The 14,176-nt window shown below is 42.5% G+C and overlaps 1 protein-coding gene across 1 annotated transcript in view; it reads left to right on the plus strand.

The window, feature by feature from the left end:
* Positions 1 to 14,176, plus strand: part of YTHDF3 (YTH N6-methyladenosine RNA binding protein 3) — a 185,470-nt gene that overhangs the window by 10,553 nt on the left and 160,741 nt on the right. The window contains 1 exon segment of the mRNA XM_029591383.1: positions 9,127 to 9,212. Coding sequence (XP_029447243.1) covers positions 9,127 to 9,212 — 86 coding nt within the window.

Genomic DNA, 14,176 nt, shown 5'->3' on the forward strand with positions numbered 1-14,176 from the left:
GAAGCTGTTCCCATCCCCTTTTATCATTTTGGTTGCCTTTCTCTTCACCTTTTGCAGTGCAACTATACCTCCTTGAACATTTTTCACGTTTGGGTGTATCAGTGTGTCAAACTTGAATGTGTTTAGATGAGATGAATTTTTACCAACTCATAAATGCACCAGACTCTACACCTTTCAGTGCCAAAAATGTTTTATTGGGGAACAAAGTATATACATAGCGAAAAGACAAATCTGAAATCCAACAATGTAAGTCCTTACTCTTCTCCCCTTTTCCCCCCTCCCCTCACCTGAGTCAGTACTTGGTGGAAGCACCTTTGGCAGCAGTTAGAGCTGGAACCTGTTTGGCTAGGTCTTCAACTTTGCAACCTAGTTTTATCAGTGTTAGACCATTCCTCCTAAAAAAAAACAAACCAAAACAAAAACCCAAGCTCTGTCAAGTTCCTTGAGGAGTGTTAATGGATAGCCATCTGCAAGTCATACTACAGCTTGCTTATTTATTTATTTTATTTATTATTTTTACTATACCGGCTTTCATGACATGGATCACATCAAACCGGTTTACATTTAACAAAGTGTGCAAGAAACGTGATAACTCAAAACAACTGAAACAAGAGCATTGTAAGGAGAGTGACAGTTACATTAAAACAGGGAAATAAATAACTGGGAGTTAGAGGTGAGAAGAGGGGGGATATAACTTACAGCAAATTATTTACAAGGTTACAAGATTGAAGCTTGTAAAGATTGATTACAAGATTTTACAAGATTACAAGATTACAATATTACAAGATATTACAAGCTTGTCAGTTTAGATTGATTTTAGACTCTCACTCTAGGACACTTACTTTTTTGTTCCTTAGCCACTCCAGTGTAGCTTTGGCTGTATGCTGTGGGTCATTGTCTTGCCGATTGTCTGTTTCAACTTTTGTGCAAAGGGCAGCAGGTTTTTCCTCAAGGGCTTTTCTCTACTTTCATCCTTTTATTGGCTCTCCTATCCTGACAAGTGCTCCAGTCTCTATTGATGAGAAACAGCCCCATAACAATGCTACCTCCCCCATGTTTCATAGAAGGCATAGTATTTTGTAGGCTCTGTGCTTTGTGGAGTTTGCACCAAACATGCTTTGCATTTGGGCCATAAAGTTCTATTTTAGTTTCATCAGACCCCAAAACCTTTTGCCACATGGCTAGCGTATCCCCTGTATATTCCTTTGCAAACTTCAAACAGGATTCAAGGTGTGCTTCCTTGCCCCTATATCATACAGGCTAGATTTGTGGAATGCTTGGGATATTGTCACATAAACACTTTGATAATCTTGGCCATGGAAGCCAACTCTTTTTCAGTTGCCATTGATCTCTTGGTTGCTTCTCCGAACAATCTACTTCTTCCTCAGTCATCCATTTTGGAGGGATGGCTGGATCTAGGCAGGGTTTTGCTGCTGTCATACACCTAGTTAATAATTGTCTTGACAGTGCTCCAGGGGATAGTCAAGGACATTAGTTTTTTATACCCACCCCCAAATCTGTACCTTTCCACAACTTTATCTCAGAACTCTTTTGACAGCTCCTTGGTTGGGTCTTTGCTTTGAAATGTACTGAGCAGAGAGAACTTACAGGACCTGCTGAATTTATCTTCTCTTCATGTGAATCAATACAATTTAATGCAGGTGGGGCCAATTCACTTGTGTGCTTTTGAAAGCAATTGGTTATTCCAGAGCTTTTAGTATTTCTACAGAGGTACAAGGGAGATGGGGGACTTTTCTATGCTTTTATTTCTGCTTTATATGAGAATTCCTTTGAAAATATATTTTTCATTAGGCAGTTCTGGGGTGTAGGATATGTGGGTACACGGAATAAACCCTGTTTTTAATGCATTTTACTTTCCAGGCTAAAGGCAAGACAAGGTGAACATTTTGGAAGGGGGTGTAGACTTTCTGTAGCCACTATATAATTAGATGAAAATGACAGGATTTTTACAGTTTGGAAGGTTTGAGGGAGTGAATGGATGGTAGTTGGTGACTTTTCGCCTTGCACCAGAGTCTCTTCTCTCCCTCCACACCAGGTTTTCTCTGCTCCCTCTCCTCCCCACCATTCTTTCCTTTTTTTTTTTTTTACTCCAGCCTCTTTACTTTCCTCTTTCTCTTTCTGTTCCACATCCTACCATCTACCTTTTCCCCAATTAGCCTTCTTCCTTTCAGCAGGCTCCTTCCCTTTTTTCTCTCCCTATCAGCTTCTGTCTTCTTTCTCTCAGTTGTGCAAGGAGTGCTCCATGTGGAACAATTTCAGTTTTGCTTCAAAATGTTACAGGATTAGATGACAAAAGAGTGGGCTGATATTTAATGGTGGCAAAATATCCATTCTCTAGATTGGGAAACAATTTATTGGACCTTATCCAGATATAGCTCTGGGTAATCATATATTGCAGGTAAAATATGAAGCTTGCAATTTAGGTATATTAATAGACTTGAAATTGTCATTATGATCACAAATCAATAGAGTGGCCCAATTAGCCTTTTATAAACTTTGGCTTGTTGGTCCGCTTAAGAGAGTGTTAAAGAGTGTTAAGAGAGTGTTTGGGTACTTGCCAGGTACTGTAGCCTGGCTTGGCCACTGTTGGAAACAGGATACTGGGCTTGGTGGACCCTTGGTCTGATCCAGAATGGTAATTTCTTATGTAGTGTTACCATTTAATGAGTTTTAAACTTGTGAGATAAGCCCTTGTGTTAAGTCATGACTACTGTAGTTCTGTCTATTTTGGACTGCCTGCTTATTTGCTTAAATTACAACTGGTGCAGAATGATGTAGTGAGAACTTACCCCCACCAAGCCTGCCCCTATCCCCTCTTTCCTCCACTTGTCTTCATGCTGGCCTCCAATGACTGATCATATTGCTGCTACTGCTTCCTCCTTGTTGACCCCCCTTGGGCCAAGTATTTTGTTAAACAGTAGACTGAGGTGACCACAAAAATAAATTTAGATAATGAACTGTTACTACAAGAAATGAACGGCTTCAGACTGTTCATAAGGATATAATTCACTGCCTCTTGCCTTGCAAAGGGCTGCAAGCGGTATCAGACAGCAGCACTGAAAATCATTCATTTGCTGGTTCAAGTGTGACTACTTGGCCTCAAAAACAATTTTTTATTTTCCCAAAACAATCTAAACCAAAATAGTTACCCTTACTAATCAGTGTGTACATAAAAGTAAAAAAGGACTTATCTCACATATTCCTTGTCCTTATTTCCTAACATGCAAACACCAAATTCTATGCAGCCTTGATTTTGCTTGATGGAATATTCCAAATCATTACTGCCCAACATAGGCCCATGTTTTGGCAGTGAAATCCGCCTGCTTCAGGGGGTCAAACCCATTTAGTTCTGTAAAAGATAAAAAGAAAAACCACTATCTAAACAAATCCACACAATGCCAACATATATAGTTCTAAAGGTTCGCTCACTCCACACATGTACCTATTAAATACATAGATATCTCAAAATGGCAGCAGCTGACAAAGAATGCAGACTAATCCTCCCTTTTAAAAACATTTCAACCATTCAGAAATACTCAAGCACACAACCAATCAAAAATATAAAAGAAACAAAAAAACCCTCTCAACCCCTTCTCAACCACATTATAAAACCACAGTGATGTGATGTTTAACTGCTAATTCCTTGCTTTTTACAATAAAGTAAAAAAACCAAAACCTTTAAAGAACATGCCACTGATATGACCTTTGTATTCAACAGAAAAATAATACCCGATGAATAGCGTGAAATGCTTGAGTCAAAACAAAGAAAGTATTCCGCTATATATACGGGCTGTGCGGGATTTATATAAATATAAGAACGATGACCGTCCTACAAATGCCCTTTACAGCTTGTGGCTTATGTAAAGCCTTTTAGAGCGCCGGGCTTTTCTAATCCTAGGTCTGCATTGTGAAAGATTCACTCCAAAGTTAAGTGCATTGTTATAGCCCCAGTAGGGGAATTTTGAACACACACATAAGAACGAGACCTAGGATTAGAAAAGCCCGGCACTCTAAAAGGCTTTACGTAAGCCACAAGCTGTAAAGGGCATTGTATGACGGTCATCATTTTTATATTTATATAAATCCCACACAGCCCATAAGAACATAAGAAAATGCCATACTGGTTTAGACCAAGGGTCCATCAAGCCCAGCATCCTGTTTCCAACAGTGGCCAATCCAGGCCATAAGAACCTGGCAAGTACCCAAACACTAAGTCTATTCCATGTAACCATTGCTAATGGCAGTGGCTATTCTCTAAGTGAACTTAATAGCGGAATACTTTCTACTTTGTTTTTGATTGATATGACCTTAGCATGCAGCCTACTCAGCTTCCTTGTTCAAACTATGGGGTGCTATAGTATTTAATTTATAAATCCATCTTTGCTCCTTCCTCACCAAAAACTCACTATTGCCACCACGGGAATAATCTGAGAGCTTTTCCAATACCGAGAATGTAAAATGTTCAAATGAATTGTGAGCTGATATGTAATGTTCCACTAAAGGAGCATCCTATTTCTGTTGGGTAATTTTGATCATACACACTCTCAAAGGTCTTTATCTTACTGATATAAATCAACTGGCATGTACACCTCATTGTTAACCATCCCTTGGTTCTACAAGTAGTGCAAAATCTCAGAATAAGTTTGTAAAAACTCAAAAGGTAAATATATTACCATCAAAAGACTGGTCACACATTGAACAGTGGCCACAAGGGTGATTACCACCACTAGATTGTAAAAGTGCAGAATGTAATTCATCATTTCAAACCCCACAGGCTAATCTTCTCGCTCTCGCCGATATGCTGGCCATCACGGACCAGTCGTCTTATTGTGCCTCCATGCTATTCCCTTTGCATGAATACCACTGGTGCCCCTGTTTGTGCTGATGTCACAGCGCCCTGCAGGCATCCCTCCCCCCCGATCCCCTAAATATCTTGGGGTGGAGTGCCAGGAGTTTGAGACAGACACTTATCTGGCAAGTACCCAAACATTACACTCTGCATCAAGGATGGGGGATGGCAGGAAATTTGAATCAAACAGTTATCAACAAGGGCCCTGAACTTGGTGGTTGGTGAAACAGATAAGTATGGGAAAATAAGTGTGGGAGCTTTCTGGGCAGACTGGATGGGCCGATTGGTCTTTTTCCTGCCGTCATTTCTATGTTTCTGTTTCTATCTAATAGCATAAGTGTAATCAGTTGTTCTTGGAAGATTAAAGCTGAGGTTTTAGATACTTAAAAAATAAGCAAACTGATATTTAGGTGGTGGTTCCCCTTTTGGTTTTATCATTGTTGTCTTGTTGTATTTTATACTAACAAACATTTGGAATAAAGTAGGTGATTCTTTTTATTTATGGTTAAGTTTATTTGTATTGTGGCTCCTCTGTTTTTAGAGCTCTCCTTTCTCCAGGTGGCTATACATTTTTTTGTACTTTTCATACCCAGAATTTGATTCTTTTGTATGACTTTTAGGTGGTTTATCACAGCAGTACCTGGAATACTGAGATTTATAACACTGATAGTGGCTAAATAGGGAAAACATTAACTACCTCGGAAATTATAAATCTGAATGAAGAAGAGTGTTTTTTTTAACAACATTTCAACTAACTGAATTCTCTTGTACTTTTTGTTCAGAACTCCTAGCACAATTTCCATCCCCCACTGAAGTTTTTATTTATTTTTCATTTTTTCCCCCTTAATCACAAGGAAAATCACATTTCTTGTGATTCACTCCTACAATCTGACCTTATGCCAAATGAGTTCTTCAAGTACTTTCTCCAGCACTAACGGAAATGAAAATAATAAACAGCTGATATTCCTTCCCAGTTCTCAAATTCTTGGCATGGGAAGGGCAGGCCAACATTTTAATGGAGGCTGTAAACAATGTAGAATTTTTATAAGAGTAAAGGTTGAATATTTTTTTCCTGAGTGCCATTCTGTTTTGAATCCTGTAACTCATTAAAACACACTCCATTGCTCCGCCAAGCACACTAGGTATGGAGTAGGCAAATTGGACAACAGCTTCCTAAACCTGGTTGTAATTTTATTAAATTTAGAAATTGTTTCTAAAACAATTTCTTCCTCCTCTGTAGGTACAGTATAGGAGGTATCTCCTACTTGCACACTGAAATAGTCATGGCAGCCTTTGTCCAGTTTTACTACTCAGCACCTAGTGTGCTTGGTAGAGAAATGGAGTGAAGATGTAGGGCAGAGCTTTCCAAACTTTTCATGTTGGTGACACACTTTTTAGACAAACATAATTTCATGACACAGTAATTGTCTACTAGCAAACCAGAGGTTAAAGGTTAAACGAGCAAAACGTAGTTCAACAATGTATGTATGTTTCCTTAAATATATACATACATTTTTGTGGATTACATAATGTTACACCCACACTGACCCCCAGGCAGCTCCCATTCATTCTCATACCGCTCCCCCCCCCCCCCCCCAGGCATGCACACATACACCACACATAGGCAGGCACCTATTCTCACACAGACAGACCCCAGGAAGACACCCATTCGTTCTCATACACAGATACAGCCTCAGGTAGGCACCCATACATTCACACATATACACCCCCAGGCAGACTCCTATTCAAACACTTGCACAAACTGAAGGCAGACCCTCCCCCTCTTTCTTTTGCCAGCAACCTCAGAGCCTCTCTCATTCCTTTGCTACTGCTGTCACTGCTGCCGCGTGGCTATTGGGGAGGTGCTGATTGCTGCTACTGGCACTGAAGCCCATTCTGCTGCCGCCTCTGTGCATGCCCAGCGGTATTAAAGATTTGTGGGCTTCCACTTCCTCCATGCCGATCTCGTACATTGCGAGATCGGCATAGTGAAAGTGCTATTCTTGCACATTCCCAAAGATAACAAATGCCAATCACTAAAATAATTTTTTTTTACCTTTGCTGTCTGATCTTAGTTTTCTAATCAGTTGGCAGGCTTTTTTTCCACCTTCCTTTCTTTTTTTGCCAATTCCTTTTAGTCTTTTTTTTTTTCTATTTTTCTCTTCATCTGTCGTCTTCCCTCAAACACACAATCGGGTTCTCATTCTCACAGCGGCCCTAATACGGGTTTCCTCCTCTTCTCGGGCCACCGCGACGTGGGATATGCGTCGGCCCATTAACGCCGCTCTTCTTCTGTACGCGGTAGATGCTGCTCCTCCTCCCTGCCCACGCGGCTCCGGCAACATTTTTCTTACGGAGCTGCGCAGGCAGGAAGGAGGAGGAGTGAATGTGACCCTTTTCTTCGGGCCGTGGTGAGGTAAGCATTTGGAATAAAGTAGGTTTGGAATAAAGCATTTGGAATAAACTCCGATCTTCCTGCTGTAGTTCCCTGCTTCCACCAGCCCTGCTGCTATGTGGACCGGGCGACACACCTTCCCACTGCAGGCGACACACTAACATGTCGCGACACACAGTTTGGGAAAGCTCTGATCTAGGGATTATGATCCCAGTCAAGATTGACTCAAGCTTTTGTAAAAATATACCATTACTTCCTTTCAGCTAATATGAGGGAGATGGAAATCAAGCTACTTCATAGAAGATATATTTCAAGGGTATTGTGTGTTAAAATGAAACTTTGGGACTGATTTATATCTGAAGTGCAAGGTCCTTCCTGGCAGTTTTTGCCATATGTTAACTGGCTGCCAAAAGCTCCAATATTTCTTTTGGATAACGTTACAGGATTTATTGAAAAAATCCTTGGCTGTGAAGTTTCCTGGTTGGGGGTTTTACTTTACCTTTGCATTTGGGAAAATAATATTGGTTTGCCTAAAGGGGGAAGGGAGAGAAATTTCACTGCCATAGCTCTTATAGTGGCAAAAAAACTAAACTGCTATGTTGGAGGTCGGAAGAGCTTCCAATATATGGTCAGTGGTTGCAGTTGATGAAACTAATTGCACAGTTGGAGACCCTCCGGAAGAAGGATGCATCATGTCTCCGGAAGAAGGAGACATGATGCATGTCTCCTTCTTCCGGAGGTCGGAAGAGCTTCCAATATATGGTCAGTGGTTGCAGTTGATGAAACTAATTGCACAGTTGGAGACCCTCTGGAAGAAGGATGCATCATGTCAAAAATATCTAAATAAATAAATAAAATGTTCCAAATCATTTTTCTCTCTGAAAAGATATTTTGAATTGTGGGATAAAGTGCAGCCACAATTTAGAAGCAAAGTGCATGATTATGGGAGTTGTACACAGGTGCTGAATACTGTGCGTGTGGTTTGAATGAGTGCATGGGTATGAATATGGTGTGTATGTTGGGGGCTGTTACCGATTTTGGGGGGGGAGAAATAATCTGGAAAAGCTGAGTCGAGTTCACGTTTATTGGTGCATTGCCTTTCACTATTTTGCTTATGTTTATTGTTTAAAGTCAAGATGACTTGTACATTTCGTGACTCAAAGAGTTAAAATTAGTATGTTTTTTAAATTAAGAAAAACCCAAAAACCAAAATGTTCGTGAATCAGAGGTTCCCCAAAGACTGAGCTGCAATCTTAGTGTATTTCTTGTTCATAGGTAGCTCTCAGAAAAAAATTACCTCATTGTTGCTTCTTGATTATTTATTAGTGAATGTTAAAAACTTTCTTACCCCTAAAGCAATTTAGAAAAACATAACCAGTGTCTGGCTATTTGAGCTATTCTATGCATTCAGTTAAGTGCCAATTTAAAATGAGTTGATAGAAATTTGCTGTAGAAGACGAGTACCTTGCTAGGTACTTGTAGCCTGGATTGGCCACTGTTAGAAACAGGATGCTGGGCTTGATGGACCCTTGGTCTGACCCAGTATGACAATTTCTTATGTTATCTATCTCTAGGTTCTTGATCTTTTTCCATTGCTGATAAATAGGAAAGCATGTTGTATGGCGGTTGGTATAGTATCGAATATACTGGGTCACTGTTAATCTCCTTCATAACAGACTTTGGTTGTAAGAAACTGAAGTCCTGTCCAGAAGACTAGGTCTTGGCTAGAATTTAATTTTTTTTGTTTTTCAGATGAAATCCTCTTTGGTTAGCTGCCTTCTTAGCCCCTTTGTGTGATGGATTATGATATATTGAAATTACTTTTTATCACTGTATAATACAAGGTTTTGTACTTCTTTAGTTTCAGTTCAGAACGGTTCGATGCATCAGAAGGATGCAGTGCATGATGATGATTTTGAGCCATACTTGAGTAGCCAGACAAATCAGGTAAGCTACAACAATTCAACAAGAGAATCTAAAATTGTAAATTATAAAGTATGTTTTGATAGTGAATCTTCTTCCCATTCCCCTGCCACTTTTACCCTACCTTCACAGCTCAAACTGATCAACACTTCCTCCATTGAACAGAATGGTTATGAATTGTAACATTTACTTAGCTTTGAATTTAGAAAATTCTTATAAGAGAGTCTGACTTTATAAAGTCGTCATGTCTGTGTATCTGTTTTTCCCTCTAATAACCTTTAAGCCATTTGTCCAATTTCATTCAAATTTGTGCCACAGAATGCCTATTGTCTCCAAGCTTTTGCTTTCCATGTTCCCAAAATGACCCTAATGCTTAGAATCCATATTTATTTTTATTAACTGTAGGGAAATAGTAATGTTCAGAATACATTGTGTTTCCCGTTGATAGCAAGGTCTGAATTAGCCATGCTGTCATGGGAACTGTCTATCTGGAGCCGGGAGGCGGAGCTGTCTAAAGAGGAAATCAGAGCTTTTGCTCCCTGTGGCTGCGTGTCTGTTCCCGCGCGGGAAACAGAATATCCTCAGTCTGTTTCTTTCCGCGCGCGGGATCGCACACGGAGCTGACTTCTCCTCAGCGTTTTTTCTCTTTGAAGTCAAGATGTCTCAGAAAACAGCTCCGAGGCCGTCTGGGTTCAAACCCTGCAAGTGCGGTAAGATCATGTCTAATACTGATGGCATCGACCATGACCAGGACGAGTGTATACACTGCTGCTGCATGTCACTTCGAGCCAGAAGACAACGGGCACAAAAAGTGGAGGACTTGAAGAATCAGGCAGGAGATTTGTATGCCCCTCCCTCCGAATTTCATTCCTCGCTGGGCCCAGCTAAACCCCAGGGCTTACCAGCGCGAAGAGCCTCCTCAATGGAACCCTCAACCTCCAGTCCTTGGAGGTACAGGAGAGCCCAAAAAGATTGAAGGGGGTCAGGAACCTCACAAGACTTCTTCCAAGGGACACCGGGACAAGGCACAGCGATTGCGCCGCTCTCACCCGGAGCAGTCTACGCATGACCGGAAGCACTGCGCCGAAAATCTCTTAAAAAGCCAAGAATTGCGTCGACCGCAGACGAGTCCAGCGCAGCAATTGATACAATCGGCGCCGAAGCCGATGCACTGTCCGGCGCCACAGCCGACACCCCATCCATCGACGTCTACGCCATGTTTGAAGCATCCACAGGAGCAGAAGCAAAAGGCGTCGGCGTCAGCTGCGTCAGAACATGTGCTGACAGTGATCCACAGTGCTGCTGAAAGACACAGCTCAAATCTTCGATGCATAAACCTAAAACCTCGACGCATAAGGTGTTGCTTGCGCCGCAGGAGTTAGAGGACGAAACATTCACCCTCAGTGTGTCTGCTCACATAGAAGAGGGAACATCAGAGACTGGGACCAGTCTGCCTCGTGTATAAGAAATCCAACTTCAAGCATCGGATTCCTACCCATTTTTCCAGTGAACTTCCTTTGCACAGAACCGGATGTGATTCCACGCGATCTCACTCACCCATGTCCAGTTTTCATCATTCCAGACGATCCACTTCTGCGGGACAACTGGATCTAGAAGATCAATCAACATCGGAAGATGACTGGTTAAAAATTACATCTCATTCTCATTGTCCGTGGCATCACAAGTTTTTTCTGACCTCTCCTCTGTCGCTAAACGGCGTGCACAAGACAGAAACCTACAGGAACCACTTTCCAAAAAGCGGAAAGTAGAGGTTGAAAAGGGACAACATCGATCTCATGGTGGGACAGGAAAAAAGACACACTCAAGGCAACCGTGACACCTCGGCACCATCACAAACCACCAAAATCACGTATGCCACCCCAAACGCAGCAAGCGTTTTCGCATTTATTGGAAGCCCTCTCCGGGTTCTTCGACACGTTACAAGCTTCTTTTCAGTTGCCACCCTCGCCCACAGCAAGTTCCGCTTCATCGACACCTCCTTTGAGGGAGGCCTCTCTGCATCCACCTACACAAGATCAACCATATCATTCACAAGACCCTGCTCAGGTACCGCTTTCACCGGTCCATTCCAATACCCCTGTATCATCTCCAGATATATCTACAGGTTATCCTTCAGATCCTCCCGAAGATCCCCCAGAACCGTACTCTCCACTGGAAGATCTTTCCTATCCCAAATTCCTTGAGAAAGTGGGTTCCATTCTACACCTGGATGTGCAAAAGTTGACAGACCCTAGAGCTGAAACCTTGGGCATACTAAAAATTTTTGATCTACCAGCAGAGCCCACTTTTCTACATTCGCACCAGGTTCTTGATACGCTTCTTGAAAAAACCTGGGAATCACCATTCACCAATCCTCCAGTCGCCAGAAAAATTGACTTGAAGTTTAAAATAAAACTCTGTTTTACTCCCAACCACAACTTCCTCACAATTCAATTGTGGTAGAATCTGCCCTACAGAAGGTGAGGAACAGAAACTCCATGCTTCCATGCCGCTGGGTAGACATAATCTTCTCTTAGACGAATTTGCTAAATGTGCTTTCCAATCTGCAATGCTGGCATCACGCATCAATCATCACCAGTTTTACATCGTTCAATATTTATTTGAATGTGTATAAGCCATGAAGGGGATGATTTATACAGCGGAATTGCCCTCAATGTCAACATCTCAACTAATATAGGACATTGAGGAGGGACAGACACTTTCTCAGGACCATCTATGAAGGCTTTGAAACATCAACCAGGTCTTCAGCATCAGTCAGCGCGGCATGTAGAATGGCATGGCTTCGTGCCAGTACCATACGTGAAGACGTACATGAAAAACTTGCAAATCTCCCTTGTGAGGGGGATAACCTATTTGGCGAAGGATTCCAGGAGACTGGCAAAATTGAAAGAACAGTCTGTAGCAATTCAGTCCCTAGCTGCACCTTCCACTTTTCATGCGCCATGCCGCTACTTCTCGGGTTCTCGCAGGCAAGCTTTTATACGCCGTCCTTTCCAGCCTTGCACCTCGTACCGCCAGCCACCCTACCAACCTCAACAAAGATCTCAACCAACATAGCTCCAAAGCAGAAGGGGAAGACCTAGATCTCAACGTTCTCAAACCCAACCGCAAGTGACGTCAGCCAAACCGTCCCAATCTTTTTAAGATTATTTACACTACTGCTGCAACCATCGCCGCCAGGACAAATAACAGCACGTCTACAGGCATGGGAGGCCATGACGTCAGATCAATGGGTACTGGAGATCGTACAGAAGGGATGCCAACTATACTTCCTCACCCCCACCCCAGCTTCCCCATCCATCAAACAGAGGACCCAGGTTACACCAACCCCAGTTGGCATCGGAAATAGCCTCGCTGATCAAACAACGAGCCGTCTGCAAGATTCAGATTCATACCCACAACACAGGGTTCTATTCTCCATACTTCCTAATTCCCAAGAAGTTCGGAGACCTCTGTCCCATACTGGACCTCCGAGAGTTGAACAAATATCTAGTGAAGGAAAAGTTCAAAATGGTATCCTTAAAAACCATTCTATCCCTACTCCAACCCAAAGATTGGATGTGTGCGATAGATTTGAAAGATGCATATACTCATATCCCTAACCACCTATCTTAATGGTGTTACCTGTCATTTCAGTTCCAACACACTCTATACCAATACACAGTCCTTCCATTTGAACTATCAGCAGCCTCCAGAGTGTTCACGAAATGTATGGCAGTGGTGGTGGCATCTCTGCGACAACACGGCATGAGAATTTTCCCCTACTTGGACGATTGGCTACTGGTAGCATCGGATCCCACAACTGACTCAAGTGCAACAAATCAGAGTTCTTGGACCAGCTTGGCCTAGCCATCAACTACCAGAAATCTCTGACCCCAATGCAAATTTTGCAATTCATAGGAGCGCATCTGGATACCACACAAAGCAGGGCATTCCTACCAGAGGACAGGCAATTACAGATGCACTCTCTACTACGCTCACTCAATGACACAACAACCTTCAGCATGGCAGAGGCTTACAATATTGGGAGACATGGCAGCAGCCATTTATACTGTGCCCAACACCAGATTGCATATGCGTCGCCTGCAGTGGGGGTTGAAACATCAGTGGAGACAGCACTCACATCCACTGACTCAAAAACGTTTCCTAACCCAGGAGATGTTACAAGACGTGGACTGGTGATTGAACAAAACCACCTGTTGAAGGGAGCTTTTTCCACACTACGCCTTACAACGAAGTTCTCATGACGGATGCCTGGGGGGCACACTTGGACAAACTACAAACACAAGGTCAATGGTCTCTTCAAGAACAGTTTGCACATAAATCTCCTGGAACTCGGAGCAATTTGAAACATCCTACAGGTTTTTCTCCTTCAACTTCAAGGTCGCCGTGTCATGATATACACTGACAATCAGGTAGCAATGTTCTACATCAACAAACAAGGAGGGTACGGTTCATGGTCCCTCTGCAAGGAGACACTGCTAATATTTGACCATGCTCACCGCCATTCCATCCACCTCTAAGCGACATACTTGCCGGGGATTGTCAACACTCGAGCGGACAGACTGAGTTGAATATTCTACCCCCACGAATGGTTGATCAACCAACAGGTGATTCACCGCGTATTCACTCAGTGGGGGCTACCAACCTTGGATCTCTTCGCCATGGAGCAGAACACGAAGGTCCCTCGTTTCTGTTTGGTGTGGCCCAGTCATCGTCAGATAGCACAGGATGCTTTCCTACTCCCTTGGACAGAATGTCTACTGTACACATTTCCTCCAATTCCTCTGATCACAAGGACTATTCAAAAATGTATGCAGGATGCAGCTCAGCTAATACTGATTGCACCAGCTTGGTCCCGGCAACTGTGGTACACCTATCTACTACATCTCTCCATAGCAGAGCCCATCCAGTTATCAGACCGGCCAGATCTATTGACACAAGAAGGGGGAACCCTTTTTCACTCC

Source organism: Rhinatrema bivittatum, chromosome 2 (assembly GCF_901001135.1).
Source record: "Rhinatrema bivittatum chromosome 2, aRhiBiv1.1, whole genome shotgun sequence".
NCBI lineage: Eukaryota > Metazoa > Chordata > Amphibia > Gymnophiona > Rhinatrematidae > Rhinatrema > Rhinatrema bivittatum.